General features: G+C 42.6%; 1 protein-coding gene across 1 annotated transcript in view; it reads right to left on the bottom strand.

Moving 5' to 3' along the window:
• Positions 1-25,330, bottom strand: part of LOC120373513 — a 195,600-nt gene that overhangs the window by 19,450 nt on the left and 150,820 nt on the right. Inside the window, exons 8-10 of the mRNA XM_039492069.1 lie at positions 23,361-23,511; positions 15,444-15,524; positions 7,373-7,639 (exon numbers count right to left, since the gene is read on the bottom strand). Of these exons, the coding sequence (XP_039348003.1) occupies positions 7,373-7,639; positions 15,444-15,524; positions 23,361-23,511 (499 nt within the window). The remainder of the gene's footprint in view (positions 1-7,372; positions 7,640-15,443; positions 15,525-23,360; positions 23,512-25,330) is intronic.

Raw genomic sequence — 25,330 nt, forward strand, 5'->3', positions numbered from 1 at the left:
GTCCATTTCTACATGATAGATCATAGACAATTGATATGGAAAAAGACCTACTGGGTCATCTAGTACACCCTGCGAGTGAAGAAACAACCCCTAGATAAATGACATATCAAACAGGCCTTGGGTGCTGCTGGACTGAGTTATTAGACAGGGAGGTCTGGTTTACTATGTGGCTTTGGACAAGTCACACAATATCTCAGTTTCCATCCCTGTTAGACTCATGGTTGTGTTGTGAAAGCCCTTGGGAACTGCTGGGTGCTGAGTACGTTTGAAAATCTGCCCAGTTCACTAAATGGGAGTTGAGTTTTTTCAAAATCTGGTCCCAGTGGTAGGTGCTCAGTACCTTTGAAAATCTGGCCCTAACCTTTGCAAAGCACTCTGAAAAGGTAAAAAGTCCTACATAAGTGCTAAGTATGATCGTATTTACCCGATAGCAAACATTACATTTCATCTTAGCCAAAAGACCAAGCTAGGAACTCCTGTAATGCTGGTTTGGTTAGATACATTCATAAACTGACCAAAGCCAAAGACACCACTTCACCTCAAACGTTGGTGGGATTCTTGTAACAAATCTGACTCTCCGATCAGTATGACTAGAGACTGAAGCAATAAAACATTTCAGGGAGGGATGACTTTTGAGGGGTTTTGTTGGTTTGTTTAGAAAGAAGAGGAAATGTTATTAAAAATAATCTTGTTTGCTGTTCTAAAAGAGACTTGTAATAACACCTTTGCTCTCCATAATCTGGCACTACAAAATTATGATCTTTATTGAATACCTCTTCAGTCATTCAAGCTCTTCCTCCATGGGGCGTATGCCTGATCACCCGGATGATCCCCGCATACATTTAAAGAAACAGTAAAATCTCTCCACTGCACTTTAACCCCTTAGATTTAAGCTGAAGCTCAGCTGGACTTTGACCTTTGAGGTCAATGTCACCAAGCCAGTTCATTAAGAGAATGCTTGCTGGAAAAGTGCTGTCTTGCATCACATCCCGAGAGTGACAAGAATCTGGCTCAGTCTGTTCTCAGCTCAGACTGCATCCCATTTGCTAAGAATATCTTGCTCACAGCCTGGAGAGTCTGAACCTCGCTTCTGTCACCCTTAGAAATTCACATCCAGGGCAGTTGTTGTGGCTGGGAATCATAAGTGAGAGATGCTCCACTTTCAGTCCAACTTCTAAAAATAATGACCAGTACCATGAAATGAACCTAGAAGTGGATAGGCAGATTCTACATGGTCGTGATGGTTTGCCCCACTTAGCAAGCAGACCTGCTGTCATTTCTGCGTAGCCTTCACTGTCAGTCCCAGGTGCAATGTAGATGGGACTAAACCATAGATTGCTGTGGCCAGGTCTGCATCTGAGACATGAGAGAGCACTCTCCTATCTAGCCTAAGTAGTAAGAACATGTTTCTGGCCACTGCTGCTATCTGGGCTTTCATGATCAGTGAGGAGTCAAAGGTACCCCAAGCTTGCTCACTGCCTAATAGCTGGCAGAAAGAGACTCTCCATTGAGAAACTAATGAAATCCAGGTGACAGAAATCCACCTTGGCGAACAAGGCATTATTTACCATGACACACAATTTACCCTTTCTAATGAGACACACAGACCAGCTGCCCCAACCCCACTCATTCACCAGGGGAGAAAACTTCCTTATTAGGAGAGGGGGCAGAATAGGAGGAGGTAGAAGATTAAAATGTTGTGGTTGTGTTTTGAGATTTTCCTTCTGGGGGTTGGAGGTGTGTTCAGTTTGCCGGAGGGAGTAGGAAACAATGGACTATTTTGTTGCGTGTTTCACTCTAACTTCTGAAATCTCCTTTCAGTCACATTGTCCAGGCCTCTGTTCCCCTGTTACTTGAGGGCATGCACTGAAAGACCTAGGTACTAGAGAGAGGAGGGCTTTACACATAACTTAGATATATAGAAAGACACCCGCCCCTTACCTCTAAGGGTATATCTACACTGCAGCTAGGAGTGTGCTTCCCAGCATGGGTAAACAGACATGCACTAGCTCTGCTCTAGCTCATGTGCTGAAAGTGTAGCCAGGGCAGCATTGGTGGCAGCTCGGGCTAGATGCCTGAGTATAAGCCCTCCTGGAACCCCTGTTATTTTTAGTGCTGTAGCTCAAGCAGAGCTAGTGCATGTCTGTCTACTTGTGTTGGGAAGCACACTCCCTGCTGCAATGTAGACGTACCCAAAGAGCAGGATGCTACCCTGAAATGCATCCAGCCTCTGTCTCTCAGGGTTAATTAGACAGTTGCTCCAGCCCGTCGGTTTATGGGGACTGAGGCAACACCATCTGGTCTCTAGGGCTGGGGTTGAGATGAGAAACACCATCACACTGAAATACCCCCTCCCTCCCAGAGAAAAAAGGGGAGGCTGGGTAAGTGACAACATCTGAGTTGACATCTGTGAATGTGGTGCCCCAACCAAACTGTCTTCAGTTCAGCCCAGACTGGGATTTACTCTCTGTGTCAGGTAGGGACCTGCAGCTAACCATGCAGAAGTAAGGGGTGTCTCACACTGCAGTTATTGTTGTAACTCATGTGCAATGTCCTAGATACCTTGTGATGGGAATTAATAAATAAATAGATACTAAATGTCTGGATTCTACCCTAAAAAAGATCTACTCACGACAGAGTCTGCCTCATTTTTCGTTTTATTTTGGGGTCCACAATTTTATGTTTGACATTTTAAGAGTTCCTTTTTTTACGTCTCTTATTTTCCAAGAGAAAACTTGCCATCTCTTTTAATTTTATGTGGCTGCTTCTTCTTCTTCTTTTTTTAAACAAAACAAAAAGAAAAACATTTTGATGCACATTCTTGCGGCTGGTCTTCGTCCCCATTGCTCACTTTATCAAAAGCAGATGGTGTTTGCTGAAGTTTATTTGTTCCAAAAATAAGCAACATCCAACTGTTAGCTACAGAAGTGTGAAAAAAGGCCTGACGTGTGAACAAACTTTCTCCCTCCTTATTCTAACACAGAAAGAGCGCGACTATTTCTGTATATGCAATTCATCAAACCCTTTCCATCACCCAGCAAGTAATTTTCCCTTCTAACCTACCATTGGCACACACCACTCTAAAACAGGTCACGTCAAACGATAAATGTAGATTAAACTTAACCAGAGGGTACCCCAATACTCTTTGTAATGAGGATTAGCATCCATTGTTTAAACTGATGCAACCCACAGATGAGGAAAGAAACCTGCTTTGAGGCTCCCTGCTACCTCCCTGGATTCCTGGATTGGAACTGCGCTGCTAGTGAATTCACAGCCTGCAGCTGTTCTTAGAACCGCTCTGTAAGGTATAGAGACAGAAGGCCTCTGCAGAGGAGGCATTGTCTCTCCAGGAGATATAAGCAGTTCCCAGGGGAACTGCAGTTTTTAGGAGCTGGACTCCTGCTTCTGCTGCTAGAGTTGGGGGGGAAGACAAACCTGCTCCCCGCTGACAGAAAAGTTCAAAGCATACTCAGGGAGAAGAATTTCAAAGTTTTCCTGCCATGGTACTCTCTTCCATGGGCTTTTCCACGAGGCGGGAGGGGCAGTCTAGGCCAGTGGTGGGCAACCTGCGGCCTGTAAAGGTAATCTGCTGGGGAACCGCCAGACCATTTGTTTACATTTGCACGGCCACTTGCAGCTCCCAGTGGCCACAGTTCGCCGTTCCGGGCTATTGAGAGCTGAGGGAAATGGCAGCCAGGCCTGTGCCACTTCCCGCAGCTCCCATTGGCCGGGAATGGCAAACCACGGTCACCGGGAGCTGCGGGCAGCCATGCAAATGTAAACAAACCATCTGGCAGCCTGCCAGCAGATTCCCCTGACGGGCTGCGTGCAGCCCACAGGCCACAGGCTGCCCACCACTGGTCTAGGCCCTGGGAAATAGGCTTGCCCTCGGTTACCATTTTCACAGGGTTAAACAACGTATGGTTCAAAACAGTTTATAAGAAATTTGAGCAGAACAAAATCTTGTGTTATCTTTTGGCTCTGAATTTCAAATGTAAGGTTCTGAGACAAAGATTTCCAGGCCTGGAATTCCACAGCTCAAAGGTGTTTAGTGCTTCCTGTGAGCAGCTGAGCATCTTGTGTAGACTAGGGAAAAAAGATGCTTTTCTTTCCGTCAGTGTTGCTTAACTCAGCTGAAAACCCCACTGAATAACTATGTTAGACACTGTTTAACACCTTTAGCTCAATTTTAGCAGGTCAGGTCAGACCTGCCCCTCCCTCAGGCTTTAGCATAAGCTAAAGTACAATGGCTTTGTCTTGACTTGAGTTTTAGAAATAGATTAAGCTATTTAGCAAGAAACATTTAAATCTGGTCCAGTCTATGCAAGCCCTAGTGACCTCGTTGGGAGCTGAGGGCATTTGGCCGCAAGCAGAAGACACTTAGCAGGACCTTGGTCTTGACATGCCAATCCCTGCATAAATACAGGAGCATGAAGCTTCTGGAAACATCTTTTCTGAATAAAGTAAAAATATATATATATACCAAACCATCATCATCCCTGCAAGGTGCCCTATTATGTTTTTAAACTACTCCCAGTTTGTTTAGCATTTATCCAGAAAAGTCTAATTATACTTGTCGCTTAATGCAAATTGCTGGATAAATAAACATAGAAATAGGAGCTTAGTGACTGTTAGGTTTTCTTTAAAATTCTGTCTAAAGGTTCATTATACTACACACAAAAGAGAAGGGAACTTCTTACAATGCGCTTATTAAAGGCACATTTTCTACAGAAATGATCATAGTGTGGTTGTATAATAGCATATCATTTGCTTTGTTGGCATTTCCAGCATGAAGCTTCCAGACAGGAGGCACAAATAGTGAAAGGGGCTGCAGGGATGCCACTTGTGCTGTGAGAGGTGTCAACAATTATTTCATGGAGGCGGATTCTTTACCCAACAAGGGGAGCATATCACAGCATTAGCAGAATATACACATTTACCAGAAAAAAAAATGTAGCACCGTACAGCAGTCAATAAAACAAAGAAACTTATTTCAGTACATACATCCTATAAGTTGTGGAGTCCCCTGACTTCCTATGGATTCAAAACCTTGAAGGAGATAATGGTAGTTTGTCTGAGCAGCCACTGAGTAACGACTAAGGATATGTTCTAGCCCACAGCAGCTGTGAGTCAGGTTCTGAGGGTCTTGAAGCTGGGTCCACATGAGTCCTGGGAGTCATCACACTCCAATCCTCGACCCAGCAGCTGGGACTAGGGTCCATAAAGCCCAGCAGGGGTATGAGCCCTGCCGTTAAGCTCTCATTGGGAGAGCTTCAAGACTCCTAATTGAGCCACACCTCTGTTCAAGCCAGAGGAGGAAATGGGAAGTTGTCCATACAGCTGGGCTCCACCCTGCCTGTCTGGTATTTACCTGTACATGCCTTCTGAGCCTGACCTCCTGGGAGCCTGACTCAGCCTGATTTCTGGTAACTGACTCTTGATTCCCACCCTCTGATGTATCTCTCGATTCTGATCTCCTGGTATCCCAACCCAGCCTAATTCCTGGTAAATGGTTCCTGGCCCAGGGCTCTCAGCCCACACCTGACACTAACCCGTAGACCAGGCCACCCACACCCCGGCCCTGACATTGTACTGCTGCAGCGCCCTAGCATAGACACGTCCTACATTGATCAAAGGGTTTTTTCTATCCATGTAATTAATCCACCTCTCCAGCGAAGTTGCTGGAAGGATCCTTTTGTCAACTTAGCCATGTCTACACCGGGGGTTAGGTCAACCTACCTAAGCTGCTCAGGGTGCAAAATTCTTCACAGCCCTAAGCAATGTAGCTAAGTCAATCTAATGTTTAAGTGTGGACCAAGCCTAAGAACAGACCTCAGCATTTTGCCCTGGTCTATTTTAATGTAATAAGTTAAAGGGAACAGCTATAAAACTGGGTATATTCAATGGCATTAATCCTGACTTTACCCCTGCGCCACAGGCGATGCTCCATAGGTTTGGGCACGGCTGTGGCTCCATTTAAATTACTTTTAGTATCTAACCTGACACAGAAGATACTATCTCTATGCATGGTGCCAAAACAGCCCAAAGGTGAGTTCTGCATTACCTACCATCTGTCACAGAGCCGGAGTCTGGCTACTGATGACATTGCTCCAGGGGACTGTTCGCTTAAGAACACTTCTTCCAATTTGGCTGTAGCCAGGTTCTAGGTGTGCGGGTGGGTCAGGGCATTAATGAATGAACATAAAGGAGTTTTTTTGTTTCACGTCTTTGTGCTCTCAAGAGACTTTTATTTGCTAGGGCTGATGGCTGTTTTAACCTTGTCAGTCCATTCCCAGGAGTTGTGTAGTATCCTGTGCTGCTTTTGGAAATTTTGTTGTTATCCTGAAAGGGCAATTATTAGGGAAGTGGGGATTAAGTCCATTATACATTGTTTGGACAACTTTCTTTTCACTGAGGGTTGTGACTCAGAAACTTGCCAGCACATTTCAGCCTCTTTTCAGGAACTGGCAGCAAAACGAGGAGCGCTGCTGGCTGAGGACCTGGCATTTATGCTGACTCTCATGTTGTGGAGCTGGATATTCTAGGCGGTGAATCAAGGATAGCAGAGGCAGAAGCGTCATCTCTAGGTCACTGGTACATTCTATATTTGGAGCATCCAAAGCCATGTACTTCCAGCTGGCCACTGCTATGTCTGGAGAGCACAAACCTAAGCACTTTATTCAAATCATAAACGGTGACTGCCTAGCATAGCAGTAATTTCTAAGAGCTTTATTATTATTATCTGTGATATGCTGGATGCTTTACAGAATTCTTGGACCAGTCCCAATGAACAGGGAAAGCAGGCCAGTGGGTGTGGTCTGATATAGCTCATGGTTCAGATACTATAGTGAGGGGTCTGTAAAAAGAATTGAGATACACAGATGCTCAGCTTGCAGGCTGAGCTCCCCTGGAAATGTGGAGCCTATGATGGTGACCTTAGGGCCAATAACCCCAGTGATTACATAGATAATGGCTAGTGTGAGGGGTCAGGCCAGACGGCTACAGGAGAGTGCTCATATTGGGTTTCGGAAAGTGCTAAAGGACCCTCCCCTAGCCTTTGGGGAGGATCCACAAGGTCCAGGAATTCAAGTAATTACGGGGGACAACCAAAAATGTAACAGGGGCAGATGAAAAGGTCAAAGGGTCAAACAAAGGGAACCTGAAGGGGACACCATGCAGAAAACCCCGGACAGCGCCCACTGCTCCTCAAAGGTGTCAAGGGAGCCAGCGGACGCCGCTCAGAGGATCTCCACCCGGATATGTGAGCAAAGGCAGGATCGGAAATAGGCCCCACAGTCGCAGGAAACTCCCTCAGCCAACCTCCTCTTCCTGGAGTAAACAACTTCAAATAAACTCAAACATAAGAACTCACAATCTTCGAAGTTGGAGATAGTTCTAGTCTCAGGTGCTTGGAATGCAGGAATTTGAGTCTCCTGGAGTTTTGAGTAAATGTGTAAGGCTTGAGCTTGTCTTCCCTCAGCTTTTCGTTGTTGGTCCATTCCCAGCAGAATGGTGTGGTCCAGATTGGAACGTCTTCCTCTATTTGCATGACTGGGTGTTCTGGACTCTCCAGGCCTCTTATCTCCAATGCAACAGCCATCCATATCCTTATTTGACTCTTCCGCTGGTTCTTTCAGTACTGGAAGATATTTAACACACATGAAGGTAATAGCATTAAGAACTGTTCTCAATAGGAAAAGAGATGAGGGACCAGGTATATCTCCTTTGGCCATTTCCCAGCACACTTTTGAGAGAGAATGTGACCTAAAAGATTCAAAGCACAAGATTTGGAGTCAGACAACCTGGGTTCTAGTCCCAGCTCTGCCATCTATTTGCTGGGTGAACTTGGGGAAATCGCAACCTTTCTGTGACTCAGAGTGGGAGAATACCTACTTCACAAATTAATGTGAGGCTTCGGTAGTTAAGGTTTGTAAAGCACTTTGAGATCCTCAGATAGTACATATTATAGAAGTGCAAAGGGAACTTTGGGAGAAAATCAGATCCTATGGGTACATGCTATTGTGGAGCATTATACAAGTTGACACAAGTATTTTTATTTTACATCACCTACACAGCACTACATATGAGTCACCAAGTCTCAAGAATAATTGTTAATACAGGCATCAACAGGTACACATTTTGTTCTGCTCCCAGTCCAGTTTACCCTTACTGATACTCTGAGTGTTAGTGTCTAAAACAGATAAAACTTCAAAATTTGGTTTACCAAATAATAGTAACAGTTGATGCGCGCCTAACCCATTCCTGCTCTGCTCTCATAAAAAACATCATTTTAAGAGACCAAACGTATATTATTGCTTCTCATTTGAAAACATATCTATGGTGCCCACCTTACATTCTAGATCAGGGGTAGGCAACCTATAGCACGCATGCCAAAGGCGGCACACGAGCTGATTTTCAGTGGCACTCACACTGCCCGGGTCTTGGCCACCATCGGGGGGGCTCTGCATTTTTATTTAATTTTAAATGAAGCTTCTTAAACATTTTAAAAACCTTATTTACTTTACATACAACAATAGTTTAGTTATATATTATAGATTTATAGAAAGAGACTTTCTAAAAATGTTATAATATTTTACTGGCACACGAAACCTTAAATTAGAGTGAATAAATGAAGACTCGGCACACCACTTCTGAAAGGCTGCCGACCTCTGTTCTCGATTCTGGGAATGATCCCACTTCACCTGTTTTCTTGAAAACCCTGTGAATAAAACAATTACGAACCTTCTCATAACTGTTGTTCTTCAAGATGTGTTGCTCATGTCCATTCCAATTAGGTGTGCACATGATGCATGCATGGCAGCCGGAAAAATTTTTCCCTAGCGGTATCTGTTGGGTCAGCCTGGGTGCCCCCGGGGGTCATACCTTCATGGTGCTCAATATAGGCCCTTCTGACCCACCATTCCCTCAGTTCCTTCTTGCCAGCTATTCCGACAGAGGGATAGGACAGCAGGTACTGGAATGGACATAAGCAACACATCTCGAAGAACAACAGTTACGAGAAGGTTAGTAACCGTTTTTTCTTCTTTGAGTGAATGCTCATGTCAATTCCAATTAGGTGATACCCAAGCCTAAATTTTGGAGGTGGGGCCGGGGCTTAAATGTTTGCTGACTGGATCACCACTCTACCAAAGGCTGCATCATCTCTGGCCTGATGGGTAATTGTATAATGCGATATGAAAGTATGAATGGAGGACCACATTGCTCTGCATACTTCTTGGCTCAGAACATGTGCCAGAGACACCGCTCATGAAGCTGCACCCTGGTGGAGTGCGCTGTAAGCGAAGGGGTTGGTACCTTCGCCAGGTCGTAGCATTCCTGGATGCAGAACATGATCTATGACTAAATCTTTTGGTAGGAGACTGGAAGCCCTTTTATTCTGTCTGCTACTGCAACAAACAGCTGAATGGATTTCTGGAACGGTTTGGTTCGCTCGATATAGAAGGCTAATGCCCGGTGAATGACCAACGAGTGAAGTTTTTGCTCCCTGTTGCTTGAGTGCGGCTTAGGATAGAAAACCAGGAAGATGATGTCTTGGCTGATGTGAAACTGTGAAACAACCTTAGGAAGGAAATGTGGCCCCATTAGTCTGGAAAGGACCAGATTGAGGTTCCAGGCCAGGACCGGCTGTCGGACATGTGGATATAGTCCATTGAGACCTTTCAGGAAATGGCTGACCATAGGGTAAGCAAAGACCAACCAGCCCTCTGCGCCTGGATGGAAGGCAGAAATGGTGGCCAAGTGAACCTCTATTGATACATGGACAGCCCCTGCTGTTCAAGTTGGAGAAGGTAGGCCAGTATAAGGGGTATGGACACGAGTGTCGGAGACAAATGGTGCTGCGCTGACCAGATTGAAAATTTCTTCCATTTGGCCAGGTAGGGAGCCCTGGTGGAGGGTTTCCTACTGCCCAGGAGAATTTGCCTGACTGGGTCCGAACAAGTGAACTCCATCAGGTTCAGCCATGCAGCTTCCATGCCATGAGGTGCAGCAACTCCAGGTTCAGGTGCTGGGGATGGCCGTGATCCTGTGTTATCAAGTCCAGGAAGAGTGGCAAAGTGATTAGGGCTTCCACAGACATTTTGAGGACAGATGTGTACCAGTGTCAACGGGGCTAGGCTGGAGCTATCGATATCACCAAGGCCTTGTCCCTCCAAACTTTGAGGAGCACTGTGTGAACGAGGGGGATGGGAGGAAACACATAGAAGAGGTGCCCCCCCTCAAGGAAGGAGGAACACATCCGCGATAGAGCTCAGGCTGTGATTCAGGAAGGAGCAAAACTGCTGGCGCTTCCTGTTGCATTGCATGGCGAACAGGTCTATCTGGGGAAAGCCGCACTGTTGGAAGATGAAGTTTGCGACATCCGGGAGCAGGGACCACTCATAGCTGTGGAATGACCTGCTGAGATAGTCTGCCAACTCGTTCTGTACTCCGGGGAGGTATGATGCTTCCAGGTGTATCAAATGAGCTACACAAAAGTCTCACAGCCTGAGGGCTTCCTGGCAAAGAGGAGAGGAGCGTGAACCCCCTGTTTGTTTATATAAAACATCGCTGTGGTGTTGTCCATCATAACTGATATACATTTCCCTGCCAGGTTGACACGGAAGGTCTGACATGCTAGGTGGACCACTCTCAGCTCTCTGACATTGATGTGGAGAGCAAGCTCTGCCTGAGACCAGAGATCTTGCATCCTAAGGTCTCCCAGATGTGCACCCCATCTCAAGGCTGACGCATCCATCACCAGCGAGAGGGATGGCGGAGATGTGGTGAAGGGAAGTCATGCACACACCACCTGCAGGTTGAGCCACCACAGGAGGGAGTCGAGGACCTTATGAGGCAGAGCGACAACCCTGTCCAAATTGTCCTGAACCAGTCAATATGCTGAGGCTAGCTATGAGTGGACAGTGCAAAAAGATGCTTGCTGAGGCGAGAGTTAAAGGCATTCCGACTAACCATCACTGGCAGTAAGAAGGAACTGAGGGGATGGCGGGTAGGCAGGACTCTATATTCAGCGCCATGAGGGCATGACCCCGGGGGAGGGCTAGGCCAACCTGACAGATATTGCTAGGGGAAAACTTTTCCAGCTGCCATGCTCATAGTGCATGCACACCTAATTGGAATTTACATGAGGAATCACTCAAAGAACTATTTTTGTCTATGCTATTGGACCGACACATCTCATTATTAATGTTATTTTAAATGACAAAATAGCTAGAAACATTATCAGCTGCAGATACTGAGAATCACAATTCAAACCCCTCAATCTGGCAACAGAATATGCCAAATCCCTGTGACAATTTTAGAGGTTCTACTTTTGATATTCAGGCTTTTTCCACTGAAGACATATCCATTTTCTTTGCTAATAAAGCTCAGCTCAACACAGAGTTTGATGAGCTAAACAGAAGAGAGACCAGCCACAAGACTTGAATAGTGAAGTGTAACAGGGTGTACTGGCCCACAGAGGTCCCGGGGAGTCATTCTTCTGGACCTATCATGCCGCCCCCCACCCTCCAATGGATGCTGGGAAGAAACCCAACTATCTCTTCCTCTATTTCAGGATTTTATCCACACCAGTATGGGTTAATCAAGTAGGTTATTTGGCAATTAGGTATTGTTAATATGCCAGTTAGGAGCTATATAACCTGCTGATCTTTGCTGGGTAGGGAGAAGGTTGCTCAGAGATCAGCCAGACAGCCCACAAGTAAGGGCTCTGACCCATGAAGCTGGCCTGGGTGATTTTTTCCCCCTGTGCTTTGAAATATTTATGTTTCCTTATTATAATTGCAGCCATTAACAAACTATAAAGTAACAGTGGGGATGGAGAGGCCCATGTTTAGTTTGTTCTACTAACATCATAAAATAAACACATCAGTGCAAGAAGTAGGGAAGACAAGATATTTTTCCTGCTGGACCTGTTACTGAGGGGGAAATCTAGGGTCCATTTGGGTGAACTCAATAGGTTATATATAGAACACCAGTGGAGACCAAATCCTGCTAACCTTACTCATATAAGTAGTTCCCTTTATTTTAATGGCACAACATACATGAATATGGTGAGGTGGGTTTGGCCCCAGCTGGAGCAAAGTTAAATGAAGAGGAGACCAACAAGTATAATGGCAGCTCAGAATGACAGAAGAGTAAGTAACGCTATGGAGCCCATTTATGCCAGCCAGTGCAGTTGTGACAATGGGCTGAAGAGAGCCATGATGCCTTTCTGGGAAGAAAGAGAGAGAGAAAAAAAAAGAAAATTGCCAGTAAAAGAAAAATCCATTAGCAGGAAGGCCATCAATAGAGGGGATTCCTAGTTGGCGAGGAACCTCCTTTGACAGAAAATTCCCTACATTTGTTGATTCTAATCCAACTGGCTTGATTTGAATTTGTAACCACCAGATGCAGTTCAAGCAACTATGGATATTTGAAGGAAAATCAAATAAAACCTTTTAAAATCAATAAGTAGCATTCTTGTACACAGATGAAAATGATAATCAGTCAAGAAATGGATAAAATTGTCCCCCCCCACACAAAATATATTGAAAGACCTCTGGTATCAAGCTGCCTTTCATTTGTATACATATCAGATTATGGAAGATCTCTCTTTATACATTTTTAAAAAGGATGGCAGCCTCAGTTCAATAGAGTTAGTGAGACAATCCTTTAAGCTGTGTCAAAATGCCAGTTATCCTCAGATGCCACCCAGATTTGAATAATTTTGAGAAAGACAAAACCACAGAAAGGCGGAATCGTCCTTTGACTGCTGCTGCTTTTGACATGGCTGCCTCCTCTCCTTTTTACCAAAGCATCTTCCTCTCTCTATCAGCCATGACAAGTGTCAATCAAACCTTCTGTTTTCTAAGGTTTTTTTGCGGGGGAAAGAAACATGAAACATTTTCTAACAATCACTGAAGGAAGGTCTACTATCAGTGTGTGGTCCGGGGGAAGCCAGCCTTTTCCTTTTTCACTTCTAATCTCTGACCCACTGTTTACCTCTTTTTTATTTACATTTTAATCTCTCTGTTCCTCCAAAGGATCCTAAACAAATTGTAGGTCAGCATGGATTAGGCTGCTTTGTTACCAATGATTAGTACATTTACTTTTGCTTTAACATCTTCAGCAACAGCTTAATGTCAAAAAGACCCTGCAGAGGTTTGTTTTATCTCAACTGAAACTATATCCACACTGCAGTAAAAATGCATTTTCTGGTTCAGAATAAAACTAGAACACAATGGGTCCACGCTGCTAATATCTCGACTTTTTTAAGCAACCCCCTTAGTAATCCCACAGCTCAGAGAAGTCTGTATTAAGCAAGCTTTCCACCACATTCTATGCCGTTTTTACCACGGGACAAGTTAAAAATTAAGCTTCAGAAGATTTTCTTAAGAGACCAAATTCTGCTCTGATTTACACGGGTGGAAATGAGGAGCAACTCCACTGGCTTCAGAAACAATTCATAAAACAATGCTGTAGACAATTTTGCTAAAAGGGGGGTATCCAATTGCTAAGAAAATACCTTGAAGTATGTGGACAGAAATTAATGAGCAGTATTATTAGATACGCTGGGCTAAATTCAGAGATGAAGTTTAAAGTGGTTGAAATCAGACCTCCATAAACCACCCTATACTCAGGCCAACTCCCATAAGCCTACTTATACCTGCTCTGCTAATGTTTAATGGTGTCAAAGTTAGTGTAACTTACACACTGAGGGACTATAGGGAAGTATAAATGAAAGTACAGTATGTAAAGTGCTTTCGCTTATACCTCCTTGACGTTTAAGGCTATGTCCACACCATGAGCTAGGCGTGTGATTGCCAGCTCTCAGACATACTCATGCCAGCTCGCTAAAGCAGTAGTGTAGCCATGGCAGCAGGGTAGCAGCGAGTGGTGGCATGGGCTAGATGTGCCAAGTACAAAGCTGCTTGAACCCCCTGGATATGTATTCAGCATGGCTAACCCGGGCTGCCACCCACTGCTTCCTGCACTACCCTAGCTACACTACTGCTTTTATTGCACTGAGAGCTAGCACGAGTATGTCTCTGGGCAGGTCTACATTTAAAACGCTGCTGCGGCGCAGCTACACCACTGTAGTGCTTCAGTGAAGACACTCCTATGCCGACGGGGGTTAAGTCGGTATAACTGCGTCATTCGGGGTGGATTTTTCACATTCCCCCCCCACCCCCCCGAGCAACACTGTCATACCGATGTAAGTTTATAGTGTAGACCTGGTCTCCATGAGCTGGGAATCATACCCGTAACTTGCAGCATAGACATAGCCTTAGTGACACCAACCTGCACTTCCTTATACATCAGCAAAGCCGGTGTAAGGAAGTCTAAGAAGTTTAAGATCTTACCAGCTGCTAGGATCATCTTCCTTTCCCATTGTTCTGGCCAGGTCAGCCCTTGTTTTAATCTTTCCACTGGCACCCCCATTTCCACCACACCAAGTTCAAGGTTTGTGTCATCACCTTCAGGGCCCTCTGAATCTCTCCCATTCCCCGCTTGTCTCCTCTCCTCTCTACTTGTGTTGCTCCCCTGCCCTTGGTTCTACCAACAATGCCACCCTTGGTCTCTATTTGTCTGCATTTCCAACAATCCGCTTTGTTCTTTCTTCCACATCTTCCCTATGTATGTATGGAATGGCATCCCTGAACTGAGTTATACACTCTCCTCCTTCTGATCCCCCCTCAAAAACCTCTTCTGCTGTGAAGCCTACAGGAAACTACCTATCTAAGAACAGCTAGGCAGAGAAGAAGTTGAAGACAACTGATATTTCTATCAATTTAACAAAGTTGTATGTTGATCTTTATTTTAGAACTTATTTTTCTGGTTTCCATGACTGGATTTAAATGTTGATACAAATGGCCATGTATAATGCAGCCTTTTACTGTTTCTGCGTTACAGAAAAATATATACTTTTAAGCTGTTATCCAATAATATTTTTGAAGTTTTAGAAGGTTTAGGAATGCACACATACACACAGAAAGAGTCTTACATATCACTTCTGAATCTGGCCCATAATATTGTTTGTGAAGTGCAATATATACACAGCTAGAGTTAAAATCAGAATGAGAGGGAGAGAGATCATGCACACAAATGCATACACTCCTACAGAAAAAAAAATCATTACAAACTAACTAAGGTGACAAATTCAACCAACCACCTTAAAAGCAAGTGTTATCTGAGAATTTATGGTGCTCAGCAGCTCCCAGGATCAGATTCTTTATGTGGAGAAATGGCAGAACTGGGAGATCCAGAAAACAAATACACAAGCCAAAAGATCCTATAAACTGAGAGACTAGAAACTTACATAGCATTTTATTTGGGGACAAGCCAGTGATTTGATAATGAATCACTACACTGTATTATTACAAAGGTAGGCTATGCACAATAATAAGAAAACAAACACAACATTCAAAAGTTCACAAGCTTACCTGTATCATGCTGAGCCTTGTGCATGTGTCCAACAGAGATGGGGTCCCTACTCGCCAGCTTGGATTCAGTTTCATTCAAGCCTGTCAGACATCATTAATATAAGCAAGACTGAAGAAATACCAAAAGTGTTTCTAAGAGTCTAAACATAAAATTGCTTATAAATCTAATTCATAAGCCAGTACAAAGGCATTTTCACCACATTATTCCAATCAAAGCAACCAAAAAAACCCAATTCTAAACTAAAGTTCAATATAAAACTTTGTTAGATTAATGGAATCCTGAGTACATATTTTTCTGTCAATCAGAGGAAGGTAAAGTCTTAATTATCAAATATTGTGATAACCATGCACTGCCTCTGGAATGCATTTATTTCATAGTTTTTAATGCATTATCCTAGTTTATCTGGCAAAGTCGATATACAGATTCATGAAGATGTATGACAAACATCCTCTCAATCATTTTGCTTTTATGTTTGCATGCCTTCCACATTTTCAGTCTACCTTTTTATTGTGGGCAGGGAGGTGAGAGGGGGTAGGGGGGTGTTCCTTCTTATTTCTAATCCAGCATTGGGATCCACAAATGCAGATCCTTACTCCTGCATAGAGTCCTTTTGTGTTTAATGGGACCCTGTGTGGAAAGAAAGGTCTGTCTAGTAGATTCTTACAATACAAGCTATTCGAGTCAGATATCTAACTTGACTTTGCAAATGCGAGGAACCTAGCAAATTGTTAGGTGCTGTATACATAAACCACCACCATCATCACATGTAAAAGCCCTGTAGATTAAGTCAACTCATTCAGGTAAAAACACAAGGATCTTAAAAGCACTCTGTTTCTGAATTAATGCTGTAGCCCAAGAACTCTCTAGAATGTAGAAGTATAATTAGCCAGGCCAAAAAAGACTTTGAAGAGCAACCAGCAAAAGACTCACAAACTAACAGTAAACATTTTTTAAAGTACATCAGAAGCAGGAAGCCTGCGAAACAATCAGTGGGGGCACTGGATGATTGAGGTGCTAAAGGAGCACTCAAGGATGACAAGGCCATTGTGGATAAGCTAAATTAATTCTTTGCATTGGTCTTGACAGATGAGGATGTGAGGGAGATTACCACACCTGAGCCAAATCTGAGGAACTGTCCCAGATTGAGGTGTCAATAGAAGAGGTTTTGGAAAACTGGTAAATTAAACAGTAATAAATCTGGTATTCACCCAAGAGTTCTAAGGAACTCAAATATGGATTTGCAGAACTACTAACTGTGGTATGTAAAAGCAGCAAAGAATCCTGTGGCACCTTATAGACTAACAGACGTTTTGGAGCATGAGCTTTCGTGGGTGAATACCCACTTCGTCGGATGCAAGTAGTGGAAATTTCCAGGGGCAGGTATATATATGCAAGCAAGAAGCAAGCTAGTTAGTTCAATCAGGGAGGATGAGGCCCTGTTCTAGCAGTTGAGGTGTGAAAACCAAGGGAGGAGAAACTGGTTTTGTAGTTGGCAAGCCATTCACACTCTTTGTTTAATCCTGAGCTGATGGTGTCAAATTTGCAGATGAACTGAAGCTCAGCTGTGGTATGTAACTGATCATTTAAATCAGTTTCTCTACCAGATGACTGGAGGGTGGCTAATGTGACACCGATTTTTTAAAAAAGGCTCCAGAAGCAATCCTGGCATTTATAGGCCGGTAAGCCTAACTTTAGTACCAGGCAAATTAACTGAAACTCTAGTGAAGAATAGAATTATGAACACATAGATGAACATGATTTGTTGGGGAAGAGTCAACATGGCTTTTGTAAGGGGAAATCATGCCTCACCATTCTACTAGAATTCTTTGAGAGTGTCAACAAACATGTGGGCATGGGTGAACCAGTGGGTCTAGTGTACTTGGACTTTCAGAAAACCTTTAAAGAGGACCCTCACCAAAGGCTTTTAAGCAAAGTAAGCAGTCATGGGATCAGAGGGAAGATCTTCTCATGGATCAGTAACTGGTTAAAAGACAGAAAGCAAAGGATAACAATAAATGATCAGTTTTCAGAACAGAGAGAGGTAAATAGTGGTGTCCCCCAGAAGTCTGTACTGGGCCCAGTCCTATTTAACTTATTCCTAAATTATCTGGAAAAGAGGGTAAACCGTGAGGTGGTAAAATCTGTAGATAATACACAATTACTCCAGATAGTTCAATCCAAAGCAGATTTTGAAGAGTTACAAAGGGATCACACGAAACTTGGTGACTGAGCGACAAAATGGCAGATGAAATTCAATATTGATAAATGCAAAGTAATGCACATTGGAAAACATAATCCCCAATTATGGGGTCTAAATTAGCTGTTACCACTCAAAAGAGATTTTGGAATGATTGTGGATAGTTTTCTGAAAACATCTGCTCAATTTGCAACAGCAGTCAAAAAAGCTCACAGAATGTTAGGAATCATTAGGTGAGTCATAGATAATAAGACAGAAAATATCATAATGCCACTATATAAATCCATGATATGCCCATACCTTGAATATTGCATGCAGTTCTAGTCACCCCATCTCAGAAAAGATATATTAGAATTGAAAAGGGTACAGAGAAAGGCAACAAATGTGATTAAGGGTATGGAACAGCTTTGATATGAGGAGAGATTAAAAAGACTGGGATTCTTCATCTTGGAAAGGAGACGACTAAGAGGGGATATGATAGAGGTCTATGAAATTGTGAATGGTGTGAAGAAGGTGAATAAGGAAGTGTTATTTACCCTTCACATAACACGAGAACCAGGGGTCACCCAATGAAATTGATAGGCAGCAGGTTGAAAACAAACCAAAGGAAGTACTTCTTCACACAATGTACTGTCAACCTGTGGAACTCATTGCCAGGGGATGTTGTGAAAGCCAAAACTATAACATGGTTCAAAAAAGAATTAGATAAATTCATTGCTATTAGCCAAGAGGGTCAGTGATGCAACCCTATGCTCTAGGTCCCCCTCACCTCTGATAGCCAGAAGCTGGGAGTGGGTGGCAGGGGATGTATCATTCTATGATTGCCTGTTCTGTTCATTCCCTCTGAAGCATCTGACATTGGCCACCATTGGAAGACAGGATACTGGGCTAGATGGACCATTGGTCTGACCCAATATGCCACTTTTATGATCTAGATAACATAGGAAGTATGTCACAATCTGCTTCTTGATTTACTGTGTATTCTCCCATACAAGAGGCTTGTGACTATGTCATAATTGACCCCTCTGTTTCTATTCAGTTTTACTCTGATGAACTCCCCATTATTAACTATCGTGGGAATTTTGTCTGAATAAAGATTAAGTAAAGTTAGCAAGGACTAAGTAGGGACCTCTAGATTTGGTCCATGGTATAAAAAGCATATGATTGAAAATGTATATTTAAAATAACACTGTCCTAACTGCAAAACATTTACAGGCAAAGTTAATTGCAAAAAACAATGATTAAAATCGTTTGAGAACAGGCTTTGCCAACCGCACCTCATAAATGATCCTGGGTGGATCAGACTAATTACAGTACATGCACAAATCTTTCATAAATAAAATACCATTGATGTTTTCACACTAATTGTTCTGTAACTCTAGCCCCAGATGTCCAGGAGTCGTTGTACTAAAACACTGTAAATCAATTTAGCAATTCAATTCACACACACTGACAGATTTTGTGACAAACCAGATCATATTTCCTGTATAGACAGACTCAGCTAAGCAGTCTGTTGGAACAGAGTAATTTGAACGGTAATTTGAATATATTAAAATATATATATATATATGATTCTAGATGGAGGAAACTGTCATGTTCTCATTTTTACCCAAATCCTAATAACAACGTTCTCCTCTGTTGTACTAAAAATGTTACCTCTCCAGGCAAGTCCATTATATAAATTACAAAGCGCAACAGGAAAACATTAACCAATTAACAAAAATAATTGATTGTATCATTCTGTGAAGGGAATATTTCCACATGTTGTAGGTGTCAACTGTTTAAGAACACTTTACTAGAAGCCCCAAAAGCCACAATCCCACAACTGAGGAAGAAGGCCGAATTGGTTAAAAACAACAACCTTGTTTGAAGAGGACATGAAGGCAGCTATACATTAAAAAATGTGTAAGAAAGGAGAAATTGACAGTAATGAGTATAAATCAGAAGCTAAGAAGAATAGAAAAGTGATAAGGGAAGCAAAGAGACACAAGGAGATATCTATGGCCAGCAGAATTAAAGACAATAAGAAAGGAATTTTTAAAGCATATTAGGAACAAAAAGAATCCTAACAATGGTGCTGGGCCATTACACAATGGGAATATTAGAATTATGAATAATAATGCAGAAAAGGCAGAAGTGTTCAATAAATATTTCTGTTCTGTATTTGGGAAAAATAAATGATTTAGTCATATCATATAAGTCTTTCCATTCTACTTGTATCTCAGGAGGATGTAAAACAGCAGTGCCTGAAGTTAGACATTTTTAAATCAGCAGGTCTATAAAGCTTGCATCCAAAACATTCAAAAGAGATGGCTGAGGACCTTGCTGAACCGTTAATGTTGATTTTCAATGAATCTTGGAACACATAGGAAGTTCTTGAGGATTGGAAGAAAGCTAATGTGCAATATTTTAAAAAAATAAATGGGATGACCAGGGTTATTATAGGCTTATCAGTCTGACATTGATCCCAGGCAAAATAACTGGGTGGCTGATGTGAGACTCAATTAATAAAGAAGGATAATATAATTAATGCCAATCATCATGGGTTTATGGAAAATAGATTCTGTCAAACTAACAATATATTTTTTATGAGATTTCCAGTTTGGCTGATAAAAGGTAGGGTTGATGTAATATTCTTAGACTTCCGTGTAAATATAAAATGAACAGAGCACATATTAAATGGATTAAAAACTGACTAACTGATAGGTTTCAAAATGTAATTGTAAATGGGGAATTGTCATTGAGTGGGTGTGTTTCTAATGGGCTCCCACAGGGATTGATGCTTGGCCCTAGGCTATATAACATTTTTATCAGTGACCTGGAAAAAAACTGTAACATCAAAACTGATAATGTTTGCAGGTGACACAGACATTAGGGGTCTGGTAAATAATGAAGAGTGGTCACTGATAGAGAGAAATATGGATCATTTGTGAAACTGGGCACAGGCAAACACCATGTGTTTTAATATAGCTAAATGTAAATGTATACCTCCTAGAAACAAAGAATGTAGGCCATACTTACATGATGGGGGACTTTGTCCTGAGAAGCAGTTATTCTGAAAAAGACTTAGGGTCATGGAGGATAATCAGCTGAACATGAGCTCCCAGTGTGACACTGTGGCCCATAGGACTAATGCTACTCTTGGATGTATAAACAGGGAATCTCGAGTAGGAACAGAGAGATTATTTTACCTCCGTATTTAGGACTGGTCTGACCACTGTGGAATACTGTGTCCAGTTCTGCTGCCCACAATTCAGAAAATATGTTGATAAATTGGAGAGGGTTCAGAGAAGAGCCACAAGAATGATTAAAGGGGGCTGTTCTAGTCAACAGAGCACACCAATTCAACCTCAATTTTCAAGTGGGCCACAACAAAAAATAATTGAGAACCACTGACCTAGAACAGTACTGAAAGAAAAGTATCTCTTGTAGTAAAGTAACACTAAAGATTTACTTTGTAATGAAATAATACAAAATAATGATTTCCCATAGTATTGGATCAGTATTGCTTTTTGATAATGTGATATTAATTTTACCATAAATTTCCCTTTGTCTGATAAGCTCTTGCTGCTGATTTTAGCTGACTCAATGATAGATTAGTTCATTAAAAATAATCTGGTCCTCCCATACTCTGCAAGTTGACAGGGTCTTAGTTCCACAGAAGGCTGATCTATTCATCATCAAAATCATTTATGCCACAAAAGCAAGGCATGTGGATTCAACCAGTGCTGGTCCCTTGGAGGAGACCTAATGCTAGTGAGTTATCTGCTACCTGAAGATCACTATGCTTAATTCATCAGATGGCTTAAGCAGTAAAACTTGACTGTGCTTTCAATTCAGTAGCCTTGAGAGAAACTCTAATTCCTACTTTTTAAGAAATGGAGGTAAAAAAAATGTAAAATATACCACTAATGTAATTCCATTAATTCCAATGGATTTACTCCTGATTTAAACCTGCATAACCAAGGCCTGGTCTACACTGGGGGGGGGGGGTTGAACTAAGGGACGCAAGTTCAGCTACGCGAATAGCGTAGCTGAACTCGATCGAACTACCTTCGTTCGAACTACTCACCCGTCCAGACGCCGCGGGATCGAAGTCCGCGACTCCCCCGTCGACTCCGCCACCGCCGTTCGCGGTGGTGGAGTTCCGGAGTCGACGGGAGAGCGTTCGGAGTTCGATATATCGCGTCTAGATGAGACGCGATTTATCGAACTCCGAGAAGTCGAACGCTACCCGCCGACCCGGGCGGGTAGTATAGACGTAGCCCAAGAGCAAGAATAGATCTATGGTATTTACTTAGCAGGGCTTCAGTCACCATCGATCCGAAAGCTTCATGCCTTTGGTGGCTATAGATCCTTAATCCTATTCCCTAGCTAGCTAATTGCCTTTGCTGATGCCGACTGGGGAAAGACACATACCCAACATGTGTCTCAGCCTCCTCAACAATACTAGGTGAAGGTAGAAGCTATTTCTGGCATAAACAGTTGTCAATGGCTGATATCGAGGGTGACCAGACATCCCGTTTTGGCCAGGACAGTCCTCTTATTAAGCCCTGTCTCAGACATCCTGCCTTTTTTGGCAAAAGTGGGTATTTGTCCCATTTGCTCTTGACCTAGGGCAGTGGTATGGGGTATGCAGAGGTCTTCCAGGGGGTACATCAACTCATCTAGATATTTGCCTAGTTTTACAACAGGCTACATAAAAAGCACTAGCAAAGTCAGTACAAACTAAAATGTCAAATAATTGCTTGTTTATACTGCTCTATATAATATACTAGGGGTTCTCAGACTTTTGTACAGCCAGCCTCTGAGTGTGACCCCCTCTCCCTTATAAATTACAGACTTTTTTATATTTAACACTATTACAAATGCTGGAAGCAAAGAGGGGTTTGGGGAGGCTGACAGCTTGTGACCCCCTGAGGGGCCCAACCCCAAGTTTGAGAATCCCTGCTATACACTGAAATGCAAGTACAATATTTATATTCCAATCGATTTATTTTATAGTTATATGATAAACATGAGAAAGTGAGCAATTTTTCCGTAATAGTGGCTGTGGCACTTTCATATTTTTACCCTCTGATTTTGTAAGCAAGTAGTTTTTAAGCAAGTAGTGAAACTTGGGGGTACGCAAGACAAATCAGACTCCTGAAAGGGGTACAGTAGTCTGAAAAGGTAGAGACCCACTGCCCTAGGGGGGCAGAGAAGAACATTTGGGCAAAAGCAAACAGGACAAATGCCAAGTTTTGTCAAAATACTCTGACATCCATGACATTGGCATGGGTGAGCAGTGGCGGGGGGGCTCAGGCTGCCAGCTCAGCATGGAGGTTGGGGGAGGGTTGTATGTCTCGGGCCATCAGCCCTGCATGGGGTGCTTGGGCAAGCAGTGATGCCCAGCAACTCTGGCCAGTCCTGTGCCGGAGGAAGGGCCTTTGGGCCAGCCCCTCGAGGTGTCCCATTTTCACTTTGGGGAATATGGTCACCCTACCGATATCAGGAAAAATCCCATCAACCAAGCACAGAATAGCATATTTCCCAATTAAGGCTTCTCTCAGCATGCTCAATTACATGCCCTTTAAGGCATTGCTGTATCCAGGAATCCCATTACACCTTCAACTATTTCCTCATCAAGGATCAATCATTATCATCTCTCTCCATGTTCCTTGAGAACAGAGAAGTAGCACATAACATGGTGAATGTTATCACTTTTAAGAAGAAATACCTGTTAACTGGGGGAACAAACAACAGTCTTCAACCAAAGAAGCTCCAGCTATAGATGATTTTATTTCCAAGTCTGTATTTGGGTGTAGTTCAGTAGTAGAAAAAGAATTTTCTTCATTCCTCAGAGTATTTGGTGATTTCATTCCAACAGTCTGCAAACAAAAGAATGATCAAAACGAAAACTTATCATTGAGTTACCATCACAAACATAGAAAGCTATGTAAGACCTGATCCTGCACAATTGAAGTGAATGAGAGTTTTGCCATTGACTTCAGTAAAGCAAGATCAGACCCCTAATGCAAATTTATATAGTATCCTTCATAAAGGCCACAGAACATTTCACAAAGAAAACATTAGGCAACCCAGTTACTACTGTGATTTGTTACATTAGGGCAGGGGTTCTCAAACTGGGGGTCGGAACCCTCAGGGGTCACAAAGCTATTACATGGGGGGAGGTCGCAAGCTGTCAGCTTCCACCCCAAACTCTGCTTTGCCTCCAGCATTTATAATGGTGTTAAATATATAAAAACGTGTTTTTAATTTATAAAGCAGGGGGGAGGGGTCGCACTCAGAGACTTGCTGTGTGAAAGGGGTCACCAGTACAAAAGTTTGACAACCACTGCATTAGGGGCTCAATCCTGCATCACCCTGAGCACTCTGACCACAATCCAGCAACGCACTTATGCACATGAGCAGTATTGACTTCAATGGAACTATACGCGTGCTTAAAGTTAAGCACACACTTTGTTGGACTGAAGCCAGAGTGATCAGCACAATGCACGATTAAGCTCTAGGAATGTATAAGCAGACAGACAGACAGACAGTTGGATAGGCCAATTAGTTTAGAAGGTGAGAATCAAGGCCAAGATTTTCAAAGTGGGGATGTTACAAACCCATGTAAATTGGAGCAGGCCCAAACAGAGGTTGAATTGGTGTACTCCGTTGACCAGAAAAGCCCCCACAGGCCCACAGGTCATCACTAAGATGGTTTACATTCACTTTTATTCCTCCCCATATCCTTAGATGTGCTGAGTAGAGCACTACTTTACTTCTGAGGTTCTGGACCATAATATCTATAAAAAGTAGCCATATTGGAAGGGTGTTAACTATTGAAATGGTTACATTGAAAACTAACTAAATAAAATAAAATAAAAAAATTAATAAGCTACAATTTACCCTAACACAGTTTCCCCATAAATCCTCACCACAAGAACTCTGAACTTGGAAACCAAGTTGACCCTAATTACTTCTTGTTAATTGAGCATATAAATAGCAAACCCATTTTTAAAGTGGCTGTTTTTGTAGCTATTACGAGTTTATTTTGTTGATGTGTTGGGTTTTGTTGTTGATGATGATAAAATATCTCTGTAACTGAGAGGAAACAGTAAAAACGCATTCTTAAATACTTAACGAGAAAAACATCCACGTGCTCAGAGAGTTAGCTCAACCTTTTACACCTCAGAAAGACATTAAAGTCACAATTCACTGTTGCTCTGCACCTGGTATAGCCATTTGCAGCACTCGAAAGTGTGTGGAAAATTATTATTAATTTGTACCACTGTAGTGCCCAGAAGCCCTAGTCATAGACCGGGACCCCATTGTGCTAGGCAATGTGCAAACACAGAAAATGCTAACCATTCTGATTCAGTAGCATTTCACACTCATCTTGCACTTATTTTGCGTTGGGGTAAGTGATGACACACGATGCAGGACAATGGTGAATAAGGTCTCAGAGCTCTTCTTTTTCTAACTTAGCTGTTTTTTTTTCTCAGATATGGATTCCTGATTTTTATATATATCTATATCTATATCTATATATCTATATATATATATATATCGATGTAGAAATTTCACAGCTATCTATCTCTGTATAGTTACACTGGTGGGAACAATAATAGAAATGTGAATTAAATAAACACCCTTAAAAAGTTTGAAACTGACTTCTTTGTAATAAGAAGCAGACATTCTATG

Source organism: Mauremys reevesii, linkage group 1, assembly GCF_016161935.1.
Source record: "Mauremys reevesii isolate NIE-2019 linkage group 1, ASM1616193v1, whole genome shotgun sequence".
Lineage (NCBI taxonomy): Eukaryota > Metazoa > Chordata > Testudines > Geoemydidae > Mauremys > Mauremys reevesii.